Below are 21,577 nucleotides of genomic sequence, written 5' to 3'. Positions count from 1 at the left end.
CGTAATATAGGGCCAGGAATGTCGCTCGACACTCGTTTTCGTTTTCCTGAAGATTTATGTGAGAGAGAAAACGAAAACTGATCTTCTCTTTGGAGTTCCGGAAGACATAAGCAAACTAGTTTGATTAAAACTCAAATTTCCGAAATGATTAATTTTACCCGTATGGTGTCGGGTTAGAATTTCACCTCTCCATTTCTTCCGTGGATGTCGTAAGAGGCGACTGAGGATATAGGTTAAGGTATACTAAAGGCGACAGGCTAGCAACCTGTCACTATTGCACTGTTTTTTGTCAAACTTAAAACCTAAAATTGCTAAAATGGCTCCGAAGCGGTAACGTTTCGTGTGCTCTGCCTACCCCATTTGGGAATATAGGCGTGATGTTTGTGTGTGTGTATTAATTTTATAACTCCAAAATTTCGAATTCTAAATTATTAATTAATAAACAGACATTCTTTAATTAATTATTTAATTAAGTCTGGAATAATAAAAAATATTATAACGTCTATTTCAAATATTTAAGTATGTTATTTTTATTTTGTCTTAGTAATGCCCATTTTCCCCCATAGGTGGAGCTGATGTCGCGCGACGAGCAGAGCATGCTCGTCGTGTCCTACGCGGAACTCAAACATTGCCTCGAACAGTCCTTCGAAGAGGTCACCCAGGCCTCGGGTTCACACTAGCTCGTTCACCGCATCCAATGGACGCTGAAGGTGGAAACATACCGTTAAAAAGCGACGCCACGCCACCTTCGACGCATGTTTCTATCTGCATCTGACCATCAATATATGGGACTGATTAGTACTGACACGCGTTGGGCGTGTGCAAGCGTGGCGCGGCGTCGGGTTTTAAGTAGTATGTCCGCACCTTTATAATTCGCCGTGACGTCAAAGGCCTACGCTAGCTGACGCGGTTTGCACGGCGCGGGTGGCCGCCTGTTGAACAATAGTGTGAGCAGCGCTAACTGCGCGCGTCGCGTGCATAGGATTGTGCCTGCAGCCGCGCCCGCGAAGTGCACCCGCGCGATTTAGCGGCAGCCCTAAAGTGGAAGTGGAACTGTGCACCACCACGGCTAGTGTTGTTTGGACGGCGAATTATAAGGATTCTCGCTGCATCTTGCGGTGTGAGATTGTTTCTCAACCAACATTGGAATGTTACTGTTTGTACCAACTCCTTCGCACCGAATTTGGTTGAAGTATAGCTAGGGGGCGCTGTATTAATGTCGAACGTGTCCCCTCGACGATAGGAGAAGTAATTATTAATAATAACCCGGACTGAGTTAGTGATGGTCGACTCGAGTTCGAGTTGCACTCTCTCCAGCTCGAGTTTGAAAGCCGAATGAAACCTACATGAAGCGAACTTTGCCGATCATATGAGACTGCATAAATAATATAAAAAATGAATGAATTGAAACACAAAAATATCATTTGTTTGTCTGCTCTATTTTTTTTTTAACTATTAGTGGGATTGTGAGGGAATAAATTGGTAAAAACTTTGAAAAATCTCTGTTTCATCCGGTTAACTCGAGCTACTCAACTCTAGTTCAACCCGAGTACGTGAATTTTAACTCGAGTTAAATCGGGTTTTGTTTTTCCCGAGTTGGCACATCACTAGACTAAGTAATAAGGTATCATGCGTCAGAACTCATTACTATTCGTTCTTCTAGAAACTGATAAGCAATACACTGCACGCGTCTGGGCCTTAAGGCGCCGACGACTTATAATGTGATACCGAGCCCTGCAAGTCTGACATTAGTACAATCTCACTGTCAAGAAGACGTCTCATATAGATTTTTAACCATTTAAAGATCAGCTTAGAACATTCACTTAAATAGCTGATGTTTTTTTTATCTAAAGTGTGAAGGGGTTTGTACAAACTTGAATTTTAAAGGACGTGACCAAATGGATGTTTTTATGCCAGTTCGTTGAGATTTATTAAATCTTGCTTATATCAAGTCTGGTATGGTGGAGAAGATAATTGAGACGTCACATCGTTGAAGAGTTTTAACTAACGATATTTGGCATAAATCCATCTAATTTAATTAATGAATACTTAAAAAGTACTGCAAATTTACACGCGCGACACCCGGAAAGAGTTTACTGAAATAAGAATGACACTACTAGCAACGAGAAGTATCAAAATCATTCGAGTAAATGATCTCAATATACTTAAACTATAAACTTATAACGCGATTGTAATAAAATAGCAATTGTTGCAATAAAATGTGAACAGAATGTATCATACGCGTACTTAATATGCGCACGAAATGTATATATGTATGTAATTTATGATCAAATGTGAGTGTAGCAAGCACCTGCTAATGGACAAACGATTTACAAGTGTAAATGACGCTTTAAGCATAGTTAGGCGTGCTGCTCAGGTACATGCATCTTTATCACACCCCAATTAAAGTCAAAATCAAGATGGCGGATCAGCTGGCCAACAGTAGCGTGGAGTGAATATTTTTGCTAAACAACTGAAGAGAGAGGAAAAAGTATGTCTTCGGGTGCAACAATCCTTTCCCAGGCATACTACGAAGTGCAAAATTCGAACTTCGTTTCTTGCTGTCCCGCTGACGCTTATATTATTTAATAAGAGAGAGAGGGACGGTACGATACGAACTTCGATTTTCGAATTTTGTAGTTGCCCCCAGGCCAATTTAGCTACTACAAAATGAAGCATAGTTTTATACTGTTTACCTATGACGGATTATTTTAAACACGAATAGTATTTTTAAAGATGTCAAGTGATTTTTTGCCTGAAAATTAAGCAAGGTCGAATATTTATGCACATTTATGTGGTCGAGAAGACAAGCTTTGGCATACATGTCTTCGCTGACGTAACTTACAAAATGTATGCAAGCCGATGGTTATCATATTAGTCTTATGGCCCCACGCCACTGCTGACCAATAATAGAGCATTTCTCAAAAAAATGACCTATTTAATTCGAAGCCTAAAATGAAATTGGCGATTTTTTTAATGCTTAATAACGCCTTTTCAATGTGTAGCAGCCGTACTGTGCCTATACAAGGCTAAATAGACTTGATTTTACCGTTCAGTGCGTCTCCTTCTTGTTCGTATAGTGAGAATGCGATGCATACAGCGACAAAACAAGACTTGACTATTCGTTCTAACCGTGCTGGGGATTATACCAGTGTCGCTATCTGAGCTCTGGGGCTATAAAACCACGCTTCGAATCTCTCACTCGCTCTTAGGAGGCTATCGAATCTCTGCTCGCAAGCTGCAAAGTGCGAGCGAGAGATCCGATAAACTCCCAAGAGCGAGCGCGAGGTTCGTTAAAGAGGTTTCATGGCTCCGTAGCTTAGATTATAGCGACACTGTATTTATCCATCAGAATATCTGCAATTCAACTTACATTTTACTCTCGAAGCAATAATATTCAAGTTACATTAGTAAATTGTGTAAAGCTATTTGTATGTGGTTAGGTTAAATCGGCGTTTCATTCGAGAACGAGATATGGTCACATTGGTGCATTACATTTGGGCCCCGCTTGCCGCAGCTTTAATGGACGAGCACAGTATAAAACAAGTAGCTAGTCTCTCCGGTAGAGATTTGCATGTTGTGAATGTGCGGCAGCGTGCTTTTGTAATACAGTGCGTCATTTGTAGATCACTTACTGTTCATACTGTGCTTGATGTGAAACGTGGCATCAACCTATATGAGTACAAATCACATGGATAAAAGTCCTAATCAAATTTTATTTTATTCGAAATGTATTTGATTGAATTAAAATTGATAGGACTTTGCAATGGAGTTCCTCTTTGAGCGATAATGATATAAAATATTTTTTATAGCTAAATGTTATCACGGTTTTAATTAATCGTCTAATAATGAGCAATATAAAGACGACTTCGAATGGTGGTTAAAGGAAACTTTTCCGGAAGCTGCGTATTTGCGAATTTTGTTCCTCTTCCGATTGAAGGTAACGAACGTATATGAAAAACGACCTAGACAAGAATTATGTAGACTGAGACATTATCCAATCCAATGTCTTGTTATTGAAACTACAACAGCAGCTATTTTCGTAAGGATATTGCTTTTACGAGGTTAAAATTATGCTGTTACTTAACCACAGTTCATGTAATACAAGTTGTTACAAACAAACAAAAGAGATTACTATTTCATTATCCAAATGCTCCTATTGTAGCTTCAAGAGATCTTTAGTGCGGGACAGAGGTGCGACGCTACATCTGTCTCTTTCTAAAAGAAAGAAAAAGAAAGGGCACCTCAGTTTCCGAACTGTCCAGATATTATATTGTTACACGTTAAGCGCTCGCTGCCCGCAGACCATAAATTTCAACGAGGGTTTCTTTGATGCACTAGATGGCGTTCATATCGCGATGTCTGTGTTTAACAACTTTCACGTTTGTGTCAAATTTGGAATTGGTTAATAACTACTGTCATCATGACTGACACCAAGCCTTAAGGCCGCCATTAAGGGGAACAATAATAATAAATGAGCCAATCGTAAGCAAGTAACGTTAAACGGACCTCGTGCTGCTTACGCCATCTAGCGATATTAATATATTACATTAAAATATCCTCATTCACGCAAAGGCATGCGTTGCAATATTTGTCGGACTACGGCCGAGACGCATTTACGCGTTGCCGGCAGCGAGCGCGTTAACATTCAGCCGCCTGAACAAAACGCAACAAACATTCCAAACTAACAACAAGAACAATGACGGAACCGTGTACACAGACGTGGGTTTGTTTGACTCGGGTTCTATACCGTGCAATTTTGGAAGCCATATTCAGAACATGGTGGATTTCTTAATGCTCGTGAGTTTTTCTCATCGTCCGGCCGTGGTTTTTACTTTGTCAATCCTACCGGCCAGTGTCTTATTGTACAGATTAAAAACTTGTCTTATTTATATGAAATTGACGATTAAGTTTTTTTTTATTGAGTAGATTTAAGAGCCAAAGACACTAGGTCCTTGCTATTATTAAGATTTTAATTTTTAAATTTTTTGACGGCTAAGATGGCATACAGCTAGACGGTTCGAGTTTTGAAAAAACGCTCCTATGGACTGTTTTTTTTGTGGTATAATTCTTTTCAACGCCATGCATTGGTATTATAAAATGCACGATATAACCCAGGCATCGGATCTCATGTTCAATGTGTACACGGATATAGGATCAGTTGAGGCAGTTGGTATGATTATGAATCGCCTTACACTATCAGTTGTAATGAATGGCGTAAGGTACTGATAGTAATGCCTGCGCCACACGAGTGGTATGGGAACTGCTGAGGGAAAGAGGGCGTTGGCCACGTTGCTCGTCATCACAGATGCTAAATTTATCTCGAAAATACAAACTGAGACATGGATGCACAGAAAAACCAGAAAAAGAGACCAGCGCTGGGAATCAAACCCAGGTCCTCCGCAATCCGTGCTGCGTGCTATAAACCCCTACACCACCGGTGGACAGGAGTCTAGCTACAAATTTCTACTTTGCACACATATCTCAGGTTGCTTTTTTCTGCTACGCTACTTAAGTAGCAGCACTAGCGACATCTATGTTTCGCTCTCATCGAGAGACGTCACATTAATTCGGAACTAACCGCTCACCCAGACAAGATGTCGATACTAAGCAATCCAATTCAGTCAGTTTGTATTTTCGATATAGTTTTCACGGGATACCCGTAAAAGTAACAGGAGTTGAAATAAAAAAAAATACAAAAAGACTCCAAAAAAACCAATCATAAATTTCTCTCATCATGACTGGTAAGAGAGAGAAAGTTTGCGAGAGAGCGTATGTAGCTGCTACACCGCAGCAGCGCGGTGAGCACTTGAGCAGTGTGGCGCGGGTATATCGCTGATAGTGTCAGGATTCTTCTAGGCTGATTATCCACCAGAGCTGTGCGAGGTAGCTTTTGTTAAGCTGAATTAGGCCGCTTGTAGACTTCCGTTGTTTTCACCGGACTACGGATCGTTTTTTTTGCCGGACTTGCGGTGTTGTATGGCTTACAATGAATGTTGTCTAGTGTACAATCCGGACACTTGTCCAGCGACTTCATTTCGTCGTGAAAACAACGGACGTCTACAAGCGGCCTTGGGCTATGAAATCAAATGATTTGATTGGTGGACATACGTTCATAGCGGGTGACACTCTTTCCCGGCCCGGATAACACCGACATGGAAATACCGACCCTGTTTTTTGTGTACATGCCCATAGAAACTGACAGGAGCGTCTATGGGCGTGTACACGAAAAACAGGGTCGGTATTTCCATGTCGGTATTATCCGTGCCGGGAAAGAGTGTCACCCTTCATAGCTACACCTGCGCATCTCTGGTGATGAAGCAGCCTTGATAATCGCGCGTTGCGTTAGGTTAGATCTGGTCCTCTTTAGGTATAATGCGCGATACGCGTTTCTAACGTTAATGTGACGTCACATAGATCTGAATTTGAACGTGTCTTGGTGGGATCTCGTGAGAATAATCGCTAAAGCGAAAATATTGCTTGCTTTGCGAATTTGATTGAATGTATGGATAAGTTGGCCCGTAGGTCGGTATGTCGATCTAATTGGGAACAGAAGACCTTTCTGGTTTTTCTTCGGTTCAAATGAATTGTAGGATGAGGTCGTATTCGCGATTTGTCTTTAAATAAGAGTGACGGGATTCCACCATTTTCGCTAGCTCTGCGGCGGTGCGGTGTATCGATTAGAGAGATCAATATTATCATAATGTTAATAAACGAATAGCAATAAATTATTTATACTGATACGACTGGCACCGCTGCGAGCGTGCACAACCTACTGTAAGTTTTCTTTTGTTTATTTTGCCATGTTTATTTTTTGTTTACATTGTCAGTTTTTTTTTAATTAAATTATACGGTTGGCAGTTGGCGCATTTTGAGCTCAATGCATTTTAGCTATCTTGTTATGCTTAATTAGATACAGTTTATTGCGTTGCTAAGTTTAAAGGCCTTAGTAAAAGCAGACGTAAAATACGTAAATACAAACATACATAGACTGCTAAAATCATTACTCTTCCTTTGGCTTTGCCGTAGTCGAGTAAATACAGAGTGTAACATTTTAATCGGTCAGTATGGGAAAGTTTGAAACTATAAGACATACGGAGATCTGTTCTTAGGAACCATGTCATCAATTTTAGTAACAAGAAAAACTGCACCATACATTTAAAAAAAAACTTGAACTTAGTTCGGGAATCGGACCCGGTTCTGTTTGGATAACGATAGTGTAGGCCATTAGAAATACATTTTACTCTGAAACACGATATCTAGAATTGATAAAATGTGTTGTATTTCTTTTTACTTTTGTTTTTTGAAACGTTCTGGTTCGATTCCCGAGCTGAGTAAAAGTTTTTTTAAATGTATGAATGCAGTTTTTCTTTTTACTAAAATGGATGACTTATAGTTTCAGGCTTTCCCATACTGACCGATCTAAATGTTACACCCTGTATAGTTCAGTATCCCACTAAACTTCCTCAACCAATAGTCAGAACAAAACATTTGTTGATCGGAATGGTTGAATCACTCAATCTTCAGCGTAAAGAGCGTCAACTACTTGCGATGTTATCTTATATGCGCTGCGTTCGATTCGCCGTTAGTTTTGATATCAATATAGGTACAATCGCCATCAGATATTTCGGAGCGGCAAAGGTGGTCAAAAATATTGATACATGAACTCTAATTACTTAATAATAGAATGCATATGCTCAGATCAAATAAAAACTAAAGATAGGGCGCTGCGAACAACGAAGTGAGGCCGGTCAAACTACACCAATCCGTGTGCTAACAGAGTGGCACGCACACACTTGCAACTAAACTACACCAAAACCTTATTACTTAAAATAAAACGTCAACACTAGTGTTGCCATTATAATATTGTAGTTACCCTATTAGGTATTGGGTAAAAGCCGCCTATGTAATATAATCTTTTTTTATTAATTCTATTCTTTATTAACACGGCTTAAAACGTGAGAAAGTGACACGCAACGTAGTTATTTGGTTCTTGTAAAAGTTTATCGACGTTTTTTATTGTAGTAACGGTATCAAAGTGTGAGAGTAATTTAAACGCTATAAAAACTTTATTCAACGGTAACGATATTTTTGTAGTATCAGGGTACTAAGAATTATTATGGCAACACCGGCCTACGCACACATGTTTATAAAACCGGCCTCACCGGGCGTTTCACCGCGCTCCATCTTTACTTTTTATTTGATCTGAGTGCATGTGCCGATATTTTTGACCACCATGGCCGCTCCGAAATCTGATCATCCATCCTTCGCCATCATCTGATGATGGCGACTGTACAGTTCTTAGCTTTAACAGATGAAGCCGTCCGGTGGCCGCAGAACGCATACAAACGAAAAAGAAGCAAATATAACTATGTAAATGCTTCTGCGTGTCGATACCACTATAAAGTCTGTTGTGGCAAATTCGTATAGATTTAGCTTCCCGATAATTCAATTAATAAATCGTTTCTGAAGCAGCATGTCACGTATCATATGAATAGAGTATTTGACACCATTGGAATGACTTTATTGTACACCACAATACTAAGCTAATGAGGGCTATCGCGTATGAATTCGCCGCTAGAGGCGCTAGTGTAGCGTGAGGTCTCCGAAATGCCAAATCTCATAGTTTTTGGGTGAGCTACGCGGGTTTATTTATAATTAGAATAATTTTGTGAATATTTTGCATTGCCTAAAATTAATTATGGCAATTATGCGTTACGGGGCAATGAATGTCTGTGTTTTGAGACAGTTTTGTCTTTCGGAAACTTTTGTCCTCCCTTTTTTTCCGAACAAAACGGGACTACGCAACACTGTGGTTGCGCGATATTTTATGGTACCGTTTTAAGGTGTATTGAATATGATTTTAATATAAACTTTGTTTTCACGGTTGTAATAACAGACTTTGAAAGCCTCACTTAAAAACCTCACGCAACAGTGGCGCCATCTAGAAAGACAAAAAACGATAGCCCTCATAACGTACTGGTTTTCCCTTAAACGTTCGCTAATAGTCTTTTCTAACCACGACGTAGGCGCAATAATCGATAGTATCGATGGAGTTATACTTTCAATAATTGAATTGAGTTTTCAAACCGAATAATTAGATTTTTAGTAGCTTTGATATACCTAATTATATACCGTAGAGACGCCGTTGTTCAGTTTTAACACAAAATCAGCTTATAAAGTTTTTTTTAATGCGAAGGAGGATGCGAAATTCAAGTTTTATTTTTAAAACGAAGGAGATGAGTTGATGCTCCAGAATTTATTAAGGCAACAAACAGTGCGCTCGTGGCTGTAATGCCCGGGACCAATTTGATTATAGTACATATAAAGTATGTATGTAATAAACCGGCGTAATTGCGACCTGCAGTATCTTGTTTCAGTAAGCCATCATTGTTTTCATCAAAGAAGCCTCTGGGATGATTATTGTGAAAAGGTTCTACTGCAGGTCGGGCTTCTAGCCAATTACCTATAAATTGATCGTGGTGCCAAATAGCCTATTGAGTTTAATTATAACTTGGTCATATAAGAGTGAGCTATAGATAGAAGTGTAGTAACTCTTGCAGTTCTTTTCACGAGTTTAATTATGGGTAGCTAAGTTAATAGCGATTCGAACGCACCTGTTAAAAGTAACTAGTAACGAATAATTTAGTTCACCCATCAGCCAAATATGTGGTCTACCACCCTAAAGTTGATAATCCTTTGCATGTCATAAAACAATAATGCCAATAGACGTGTCTGTCAACTTGAAAGTTCTACTTTAGCGACATATTCATTTGATAGGAACTTGTTTAAAAATTGGTAGACCACTTATTTGGCTGATGGTACAAGGACAGGCATCGACTAAATACATATGAGTTTCATAACAGAGGTATGTCGTATTCTAATACAGATTCTGTTGTACAGTCGCTCTGATATTTCGGAGCGGCCAAGGTGGTCAATCAGCACATGCACTCTATTATTATAGTACATTGTGTCTTAAGGGCGGTAAACAAGGAATTACGAACGAGAGTCTATTAGAAGCCCGAAGTCGAAGACTGAGGGTTTTAATGAGTCGATGTTCGTAATTCTAGTACCGCCCGTGCGATATACAATGTTTTTCATCACATTTGCGAGTAAAATTGTATATTTTTAAAAGAAAAACTAATATTTTTTCAAAAATTGCCGATACCGCTGACTACGCTCTTGGCAGCGCCAGCCTCCGCGCCGCCCTACCCCAGCCTGACCATGCGCGCGACCAGCGCGCGCCGCGCTCCGGCACGCCATGCAGTATCACACTCATTTACCGACCTTGGGCTTCATGACATGAAAATTAGTATGGGCAATGACTCATTTACCGACCACGGGCTTCATGAGAAGCACATTAAGGTCGAGGGTTTTATTTGGGGGGTTGCAACCAAGGTAGCCTGCATGTTACGACACTGTTTACGAGCAAGTGTGATGAAAAAGTATTTGTTTCGATATTTGTGATCACCTTGGCTGCTCCGAAATATCTGATGGCGGCTGTAAGTAGAATTACTGTCTGCCATGTATGTATATGTGCACATAACAAGTGCTAAAATACGTCTTTTTTTATTTTCCATGTTGATTCGCGACGAAACTGGTCCCCTCCCCAGTCATATTTATTTGTTTTGTTATTTCCATCTTCCTACAGCTAAGCGTTTCAAATTCAGATCTATGTAATGGTGGCCACTATGATTTATTGTTTCGGGAGCCATTGAACTTGAGAAGGAAATATTTTGAGATAATTGTAAGTGTATATTTTTTTCTAACAAATAAAAAGTTTTGAAATTATCGTTTGTTTTATTGTTTGTTCAACTATTAGCTTCTTGTCAGTCGGTAAGTTCTGCCTGGTACTGTACTGCAGTAGAAACTTGAAAACAAATATAAGTATAGGTAGTGCCACGAGAGTTGAAGTGAATGATTACACACAAGAGATACAACATGTCGTGTAATGACAGCAGGGTTGTGACATTTACTCATTCATTCAAATTCATCCTCAATTCATTCTCCTTTTGTCCGATTAGTTGTTTTTGTAGCTGTGTGTGTAATCAATCATTCGCTTCAACTCTCATGGCACTAACTATAGGTACCTCTTCCTTCTATGTACTGCAGTGGGAAGAAATAATGATGATTATACGAGGTTCTAATACTGCTCAGCAAGACAGGGTTTGAAAATTAATCGAAATAAAAAACATTACGTCCTTGTAAAATCACTTTTTATTAGAACCATAATAAATTCACTCAATTTTAAACACAGTTGTTGACTTAACAAGCAGTGTTAAATAAGTGTTAAATAATTATATTTAACTGTGCCCTCCGAACTAGCCATTCGCCGTTGTAATTATTCGGTAGGGATTTATCAAAATTAACGTGCCCACTAAATAAACATTTGTCGTTGATTCACTTCTGAATACTTCAATTATTGTCTCGGTTTGAAGATCGCATGAGTGGCTTCAATTAGAGAATACTTTTACGTTATTGTCAGCAGCGGGCGTCAAAACGGCGAATAACTTTTTTGGAGCCAATATATACCACTTTGTGGACCTATGATTTCACTGATCTGATTTTTTTCCAAATTTATTTGATTATTAAAAACTATAAATCATAAGTTTATTCATTGTACCTCTACAAAGCACATAGGACCTTCGGCGTGCGCTTGCGACGTGTCGACAACGTACGCACAGATCAAACAGGGTCGCCTACTATTGAGATCTAACTACAGATCAATACACTATCCTAGCTACGAAGATAAATCCTTCCCCTGCTTCGATAATCTCCATTCGTTTGATTTCCACGTCTAGCTAACATAAAACATATTTTAAAGCCATTCTGTAGGTATAAATTGTTTCATTTTAAACGTACTTTTAAATTATTTAATGTAGATCCTGCGAAAAAATATGTTTTCCATTAGGTATTCGAGTATATCCATTCAACCCTCCTCACTAAAGCTGGCTGAGATTCTACATTGGACAACATACACTTAGGTACGGATTGCAGATGGCTTCCAACTCCTCTACTGCTGGACTGACGCCTGCTAAACACGAATAGCGGTTTCCCGGCGGCCCAGCGGTTGAGATGCTACTAGACACATCACATTCTTAACATAATGATATAAATTTCAATGGTACAAGCGATTTGCTCTATATTAAACATTTTATAGTTAAAGCAGTGAGTGATTCGAACAATAATATAAACAATTAAAACTATCTTATCTCAATTTAATACTGATTAACTTAATTAAAAAATTCAAACAATATCAGACACAATTGATCACAACACTTCGATATTACAAGCTTTCAAAATAAACGCAGTACAAAATATAACTTGATTTAGGTACATATATATTTATGTTACAAAAAACGCAAATAAAAATCTTCCAAAACGCCATTTTCATTAAATAATCGCTCTCAAAAAATCTTATCTTGGTCTTAAACTTAGCACCCAGCTAGGCTCTGGCGAGCCCCCGACGTTTTTTCCTCACTTTATCCGTAGTGCGAGGCAAGTCAGCTGCATTCATAGACGTACGTACAGTAGGACACAAAAAGTAACAGTTTTTTAATCGTGCCATCGACACGTTTTAGACACGCGCGAGAGTGATTGATTCAGAAAAGATTTCACCCTGGTACTCACGCCTATTCTGTTTCCTCGTCATGAGCAGAACGATGATTTTCTTTCCTGCTCTATATAACATGCAAGTTAGTCAAAGTACAGATAAATCCTAAACTTTATAATAGACAGGGAAGACAGTTATTGATTACTATTCGTTTTCATGCAAAAGTACTTAATCTTTTAATACTTCAATGTAGGTCAATATACAGTATGTAACAGAACAAAAGGCAAAGCTGGTACTGGTTGATGGTAAAGTGGAGTATGTTGTAATAAAAAACTTTTTATTAACTTTGTTGCTTGACTAGGTCCTCTTATTTGCAGTCGGTTAAAGATTCTTGTAACATCCTGTAGAAGCAGTATGACGCTGTTTATTAACGTAAGTAAACAAACTAATCAAAACCAATACATCTCAGATTACTGCAATTTCAACTATGACCGCACTACGTTTATTTTTAGGGTTCCGGAGCCAAAATGGCTTTTCGCCATGTCTGTCTGTCTGTCCGTCCGCGGCTTTGCTCAGGGACTATCAAAGCTAGAAAGCTGTAATTTTGCACGGATATATATGTAAACTATGCCGACAAAATGGTACAATAAAAAAAAGGTTTTTTAGGGTACCTTCCGTAGACGTAAAGTAGAGGTGATTTTTTTTTCTCATCCAACCCTATAGTGTGGGGTATCGTTGGATAGATCTTTTGAAACCATTAGGGGTATGTTAAGACGATTTTTCGATTCAGTGATATGTTTGCGAAATATTCAACTGTAAAGTGCAAATTTTCATTAAAATCGAGCGTCCCACCCTCCCCCCTCTAAAATCTAAACCGGTGAGTAGAAAAATTTGAAAAAATTCAGGATGGTAGTAAGTATATCAAAATTTCAAGGAAAACTATACCGGCTAAGTTTGCATGAGAATTATTAGTAGTTTAAGAGTAAATAGCAGCCTAAGGTGTAAAATATACCTAAACATGGAAGATTCCGTATAAAATACGAAATCCTTTGAAAAATATTACTATTTTTTTCGTAATGGTTACGGAACCCTATTTCAGGCGTGTCCGACACGCTCTTGACAGTTTTTTTATTTTTTTCACTACCACAAAAAGATGCTAAATTCCATAAGCCAGACAGACACCATACTCATATTTGTGGTCTAAACATTAATGGGTCTCTTTCTTTGCCTTTCGCTCTGATACATACTGTATACGTATATAAATATTATACCGTTTCTATACATACTGTACGTACGAACGAGACAGCTTGTACTTGCAATCCACTACCCTCTATCAAAGACCGGCGCGACGCGAAATGATTTTAAAGGTGTCGGCTGAACACTACAATAGGTACTTTATTAAATGCTCGATAGTAAACGTACATGTAAAGTTTACCTTAAAATTATAACTGCACTAACGTATAGAGGATTTTTATTAAGACTGAAAGCAATAACTAGATATTAAAGTGTGTGCGTTACCCACACTAACGCAACGTGCATGGACACAACCTAACAACAAAATATTCAATGACTAATTAGGTACAGCAAATCAATTAGTGTTTCTATTCCTCTATACGTTAGAACATCATACATTGATATAAGTTGAACAGTATGCTCTATAGGCCAGACCCCGGTGGCTCGCGTGTCTTATCCCTAATACCGGAATATAAAATACATTTCCGTGCCCACACAGATATGTACACTTACCTACATTTACTCTTTGGTTCCGTTGTAAGCCCTTAAGGTTAACAAATTGTGATTACGTCCTTACAGCTTCACTGTATACGAACCAGCGGCCACAGGTACTGTTAAAATTCACGGTGTTTAAAATAAAACTAAATACAAACTTACAATGTACACTGTTCATAATCGCCTATAAAAACGCCGTCGAATATCGGCGTTGAAGTTTTGTTCACAAGTGAAAAAAAGCAAGCTAAAACAAGGTTGGCTCAAGCATACCATGAGCACATACACTCAAAATAAAATCATCGTCCATATTAAAAAGTTTTCCATAGGCAGATACAGATGCGCAAAGTTGCAGATTACCATTAAATGTCAATATTGCAATAAATTCGCAATATGGCCGTCGAAAAGATAGACTTAACCCCTGGTACGCTTAAGACGCGGATCCGCGCTAAATTTACAGCTATGTTTTTATTTTTATTTAAATCAGCTGAATTTGTGCTTATGACAGATCGTCAGTTTAAAAAAAACTCCTACCTCAAAGTAGATAATTTTTCCGAGTGAACTTTATGAACATTACGTCAAGGTTCATTTTTGTTGACGTATTGATTTTAGATAGGAGATTTTTTCAAAGCAGTGACGAGGTGAGACTTTAATGTACTTAGTATATTTTTAGTTCCCGCATGTGAGGGGATTAAGTAAATACCAAACTAACAAAGGCGTTGCTTACTCTGGTACCACTTTTTATTAACCGCTCCAGTGTTCAAATCGGATCTATTTTCTTCCATGAAAGGGGGAATCGAAGACAAATTGAACTTTCAGGTGTAAATTTTTCTCAAAAGAATGAATTTACTTTATATGTTACAAGCACGTTGGACCAGCAACGCGACCGCATTAATCTTGTGTTATCTTAAAATTAAATCTAAAATTAATATTGAGTGTATGCGCTCCTCTTGCCGCGAGCCTGCGGGCCTAGACAAGTGCCAAACCCTTCGAAGCATTCCTATTTCTACAAACGCTACTTTGTTAGCAAAATTCCGCGCGATTCTTAAGAGTGTTTTCAGATTATCCGATCCGATATCGGATCGGATAATCTGAAAACGCTCTAACATTTCGTTGGTGTATATCAATTCTCAAAACATCAATGCTTTTAGTAGAGTATCCATTTAAGAACGACCTTCACTCATCTGTTTAACGGATGAAAAACATTTTATAGTAAATTTAGTAGGTATGAATAAAAAGTATTGCCAGTTACCTAAAAAATGTCTTGTCAAATTCAAACCACTTTTTTTTGTAAATATAAAATAATATACAGCGAAACCAGCTCGTAACATATTTTTAACAGACTGAATTTGATATACGTAAATTACTTTTCATCCATTAGAAGATGGGTGTATATCCTCTCGAAGGGCCTCCGCTAACTCGCGAGGGTGCACGGAGCGTGTTTCATGTCATCTTATAGGGCAGCTCGCTCGTCCGCTTCACGCAGCTACTCTATTAGGGTCTCCTCACATCTATAGACGTGCAATCGGCAAAAACCGATAGAAAAAACCTTTACGTCCACGCAATAAGAGCTAAAAAGGCATGGTTCGGCTCGGATCGGACACCTGCCGACGCGTCGACGTCTTTTTCTCTCTAATTGTGTAAGACATAATGCTCTGTTCTATCGGCTATTGACGATTCCGCGTCGATAGATGTAGAGAGACCCTTATTAGATAGCATAAAACAAGTACACCGAGTTAGCGGAGGCCCTAATACAGATCTTAAGACTATTTTAAACGTTGCCGTTGGTAGAAATTCACTTGTCTAGGCTCCCTGTTGGGTGTTTAGCAGGCGATGGCCTCCGATATTGGGTTCTCGGTGATGCGGATGACTGGAGAGTGGCGACATGGGCGACGGCGCTCGACGTCAGAAAGGCGGCGGAAAGCCACGATTTTGGTCGGAGAAAGAGGCGCCACTGGAATGTCGTGAGAAGTTAAGTTTAAGAAACTTAAAACAAACCGCTCAACCGCGACCTTCGCTAAAAGTTGCGGGCAAAGGTCGCGAAGGTCGCGGGTGAGCAATGTAATTGATTTACTTCATTGATATGGACCTCCGCAATTTCACACCTCTGAGTTTATCGAAATTCATGTGCGAAATTATATTTAAAATTTACCACGAGCTTTACGGCGATGGAAAAGATCGTGAGAAATTTAGCACAATGTTGCGAAGAAATTTAATGGTGTGTGTGAAATTCCCAATCTCTCGGTCTGAGAGGATGTCTGTGGCCAGCTGGGGGATATAAATGCTGGGATGATAATGATTTGGGGATATTGATGCTGGAATGGGATGATAATGATTCAGCATCCGGCATCAAAGATGCCAGTTTTCAAACAATATTCATACATATTAGCTATGATAATATCTAGTCGCATGGGAAAACAATTACAACTGGAAAGTTCTTAATTTTTTACGAGTATTTTAATAACTCGAGACAGCAACACCACGAAACACCTCTGTTTCGAAGTTGACAGAGGCATGTATTAGTCCATTTTAATAACCATTTTGAAGTTATGCCTCATAACCTCTTTGGATTTAGAAATTATAAATCGAAACCTATCGAAACATCATGAAAATGAATAGAAAACTTGTAACTAGATAGTCAATACATTTTGAGGCTTCGTCTATGTGTACTAGTCTGAACGGAACGCAAGAAATTTATTCTGTTTTGTCCTTTGATGGAAAACCAATCATAATTATCATCTCTGTAAAACTAAAAAAATCAATCAAATTAATCAAGAAAACTGAATATTTATAATTATTTAGCAATGCATGAAAAATAAAAGGTACAGTAGTAAGTGAACAATGTTTCCACTGTTGTTATTTCATCTCCTCGCAATCGAAGTGGAAAGCAGAGTGTAAAACTGGAGCATTCAACCCATTTTCCCCTCGACGTGTCTATCCACCCTCGCCGTACCGGCTCGGCTACATGAACGTCTCGGGTAAAATGGCTCGTTTTATGCTCTTGTTGTACAATCTACTATTTCTTTGCCTAGGATCTACCCAATTATTACAAGTACCCGGCCATAAAGATTGCACATTGGTCTTTGGAAAGAGACTCGGCCGATTTTGGTTTCGTAGTATTGTCACACACTACTTATGTTTCGTTTGTCAGTCGTTGTACAGGTGCAATAGAGCACGAACGCATTTAGATGAAAATATAAAATAAAGAGTTGTTGAAACCCCCCAAAACTTTAAATTGTACGATGGCATCTTTAGGAAAAAGAGGGAACTATCCTTTTTCTAGTACTTGCAACAGCTCTCTATAGACATCCGAAGTTTGCATGTTTGTTTACATTAATTTGAGGTAAATTAATTAAGTCCATAAAGGTGCAGTATTTATTTGATATAAAACGTACACGTCACTTAATAAATATGATGATTGATGGACGGTCGCTAGTGTTCGGAAATCGTCGTGAACAGCCAATTGTCTTTTTCCGAAGACCGATGTGCAATCTTTACCGCCGGGTTTTGTAGAATATTCCCAATTAATACACTCACGAATGGTGAAAGAATTAACGGAAGCAAATATTAGGGCGTTTGAATACAAAACAAATTAATCAACACAGGACAAAGCACGGACACACTATACGCTTCGCGAGAAAACAATACCGTTTTGTTGCTTAAGATTTTTTATGATAATTAGCTTTAAGATACTGCGGTAATTCACCACCCACTCGACTGGTAAAGGCGTTACTTTGCGGAGGTCCATATCAATGAACTAAAATAATTTCTTTGCTCACCCGCGACCTTATGATAGCTAAGTTTATGCAAAATATGCGTGTTCATGCACTTCCTCCACTTCCTCCACCTCCACACCGTAAGAACACACACAAATCACACAAACCCATCTATCATCACCACCACAATACACTGACACGTTTCGAACTAACCAGAGCTCATCTTCAGAGCAACACAACCGGTGGTGATAGATGGGTTTGTGTGATTTGTGTGTGTTCTTACAGTGTGGAGGTGGAGGAAGTGCATGAACACGCATATTTTGAATAAACTTAGCTATCATTAGGTAGCGGGTGAGCAAAGAAATTCTTTTAGTTCATTAAATATTAGGTACTTATTAAAACAAACCGGCCAAGTGCGAGTCAACTCGCGCACCGAGGGTTCCGTACAAATTTGTGCGTACCTATCTATAAATTTCCAGCTGTTAAGCAAATTGTACGCACTGTGGGCTTATTTTAGATAGCGACTGACATAGACAGACAGACATAAAAATATTATTTTCTTATCTTTCTTATTGGTTGTGCTATAAGAACTACCTTCATACCAAATTTAAGTTTCTAGGACGACTTAAAGGACCTTTTAGGTTTTCAGTCACGGCAATTTTTATGGAAGCACCTTTTTTAATGACTACTTATATCGTTTAAATGCGTTGACTTAGAATTTTATTTTTTTCACAGTTAAAAAGAGTAGTGATCCTGAGTATTTTCTATTCATTTCAGCTCGAACCTCCACGTGTTCCTAAGAAAAAAAGTCCTTGACAGGCAGACAAAACGTGGTCCTGTAAGGGATTTGTTTTTTCCCTTTTAAGGTATGGAACCCTAAAAACTTCTTTAACTGGGCATGTAGCTCAATCATTTTTATTTCATATGATTTATGTTTGAATTATTTTAACAAAATTGTACATAATGCCTTACTGCGTGTCGCATGCGTGGATGAGTGAGGTACTTAACTAGTACAAACCTGGCCCTTTTTACTACGAAGTGCAAAATTCGAACTTCTTATCTCGCCTAATCTAAACGCTAATAGATATGGTAAGTACGTGTTCCGTTATAAAAAAAAATAGTGGGTCTCTTTTTCCCGTGTCACTCTCAACTTTAGACCTCATATATTTAATTGAATCATTTAGCTAAGTATTGATTGGCGTAACTAAAGTTTGGATGTAGTTGGTGAAAGATACGTAGCTGTATGCAACACAAAACTGTATCCCTTTTTCGTCAGTCATTAATTGTTCCAACCTCTAACGTATAGAAAAAATATAGGTTTAATAACTATTAACGTTGCTTCCCTGTTGGGAAAGTGCTTAATTCTTCTGTATTCAAACAAATCGGTTGGTTTCAAGCGAAGCAAACGAGAAAGATAAGGGTGACTTACTTTTTCTACAAGCTCTAGACGGTCAAAGATCCTGGCTGATATTCTCTACTGCAGGCCGTGCTTACTTTTTGCAGTGCCATCACAGCTACCGTGGTGAAAAAAAAGGAAAATAAATAAAAATAAATAATGAGTGCTGCCAGTGTCGAGGCTATGGAAAGCGATTTTGTTTTTTTATTTTTACAAGGATGTAAATCGAGATCAACCAAGTATCAACCTTTGAAATATAGGTATTGAAAAGGATTTATTGGAAAATTTGTACAGAATAGCAATCTTTAGCCAGGACACGTAGGATGAGTAAGTACTTAATAATTAGGTAACCATTTAATGTATAATAGTTATAGATTATTTGTTTACAACCATTTACAAAACTTACCACCGTACTTAAATATAAGATACATTGATTGAAGTAATCATATTTACCAATAAACCAATAAGAAAACGGTGGTTAATTTTGTAAAAATACACATATTTTATTCTTTATTCTGTATCGTGGTTACAATGACAGCTGTAAGTTTTATATTGTAAAGTTGTGCTTTCATTGAGACGGAGCAGAGCTGACTGAAGACATAATCTTTTCATTAGAAGGATAGTATGGATCATGCAAGAACTAGGTACGTAAGCACCAAATGGGGGATGACCTCAATGACAAGGGGGAATTGGTCTGGACCCAGTTTCTCGAAGCATGTTAGTTTAATAAATAATATTAGTGTTTTGTCTCATTTTTTCATACAATTTACGACACAAAACAGTTATATTATTTGACTAATATGCTTTGAGAAACAGGGCCCTGGAGATATTGTGAGATACGGAAAATTGCATAGTTCCCGCAGCATAGCGATTAACGAATTTTTCGCATACTTAAGTTGTGGGCAAAAGCTAGTAGGTACTTTATGGTCTGAAAATTCCTTATTTTTTGAACCTAAATGGTATCTCGGACATCAATAGTAACGAAGAAACCGGAACAGTTAGAACTTTCGTTGAATTTTGCTGACAAGTGGGAAGAGAGAGTCAAAAACGACTAAAATTCTGTGCGCTACCTGGTACTTGAATGACCCCGGGGGTTAAAAAAAATAAAGACTGTGATGATTTTTGCTTATGTGCGTCCCAATGGAAGCATACCCTTATGACAGCTTTCATTTTAATCATAACGATGCAGAGCGAAAATATATAAAAACAGTCATGAAATTTAGATAGCTTCGTCAATAGCTCAGGGTATTCATTTGTTTAAGTAGGACAAATAAGTATGAAAAAAAAAACTAAGACTGAATTTTTCTTTTCAGCTTACTCATAGATATAAATATGAAAATAAATTAAATTGGATTACTATAAATAAAATACTAAACTTAAATACGCAACAAACATGCACAAGTCCGTGCATGAAACATTTTTTTTTCAAAACGAAATTTTTATATTCATTCAGTATTCAAAATTGGATGAAAAGAAAAAACTAAAGTGCCGTCCTCACAGACAAAAATAATAGTACTAATCTCAAATTAACTATGTACTACTTTCCACAGGAAGCAGCTCGATGTGGAATAGGTTAGATAGGTTTGTACAGTGTTTAAAAATAATAGTTTGTATTTCAAGATTAGTTTATAAAATTAAGTTATTAAGTATAACATAATTAAAGTCTGCGAGCACGGCAGTTCGTAATATTATTACTAAATACAAACACAATCGACTATTTTGCGCATTCGTAATTAGATAAGATGACTATTTATAATCGTGCTATAATTTTAGCTATAATGTAAAATCTACGGAATCTAGAGGAAAAGCGAAGCATTTGAAGCTTTCCGACAATACATACCGGTTGGGGTTGCCGCGAAATGCAAAATCCGGGTTCAAACATAATAAAAGAAAACAAAAATCAGTTCTTTCTCATTTACGCCATTTTTTAAATACAACTAGAATGTTTAATCATTTTAACTTTGAGCCAAAATAAAAAAAACGGGTAAAACTAAACAGTGAAAACACTATAAAATATTTTAATAATTTAATAGTGGTCGAAAGCCATTGTAGTTCATAATTAATATCTAAACTAATTAAAAAGTATACATTTCAAGTATACAAAAGTGCTAAATAATAATCGAAATTCGAATTACAGGAATTCCGCAGCAAAATAGATGCAATAAACTTACATTCAAAAGTCATAAA

General features: G+C 37.9%; 2 protein-coding genes across 5 annotated transcripts in view; one reads left to right on the top strand and one right to left on the bottom strand.

The window, feature by feature from the left end:
- Nucleotides 1-10,791, top strand: part of PAN3 (Poly(A) specific ribonuclease subunit PAN3) — a 38,072-nt gene extending 27,281 nt beyond the window's left edge. For both annotated transcript variants that reach the window (XM_074099790.1, XM_074099783.1), the window contains exon 16: nt 567-10,791. In XM_074099790.1, the coding sequence (XP_073955891.1) occupies nt 567-680 (114 nt within the window). In that variant the 3' untranslated portion in view covers nt 681-10,791. The remainder of the gene's footprint in view (nt 1-566) is intronic.
- Nucleotides 10,792-11,199: 408 nt separating this feature from the next.
- MESK2 (misexpression suppressor of KSR 2) overlaps nt 11,200-21,577 on the bottom strand; it is a 92,154-nt gene continuing 81,776 nt past the window's right edge. For 2 of the 3 annotated variants that reach the window (XM_074099715.1, XM_074099706.1), the window contains one exon: nt 11,200-16,232. In XM_074099715.1, coding sequence (XP_073955816.1) covers nt 16,102-16,232 — 131 coding nt within the window. In that variant the 3' untranslated portion in view covers nt 11,200-16,101. Of the gene's footprint in view, nt 16,233-19,423; nt 19,509-21,577 lie in introns of all 3 variants that reach the window. The other variant, XM_074099724.1, reaches the window with a different exon arrangement.

This window comes from Choristoneura fumiferana, chromosome Z (genome assembly GCF_025370935.1).
Source record: "Choristoneura fumiferana chromosome Z, NRCan_CFum_1, whole genome shotgun sequence".
Lineage (NCBI taxonomy): Eukaryota > Metazoa > Arthropoda > Insecta > Lepidoptera > Tortricidae > Choristoneura > Choristoneura fumiferana.
The sequence above is the reverse complement of the archived record's forward strand: the minus strand, read 5'-3'. Positions and strand labels throughout refer to the sequence as shown.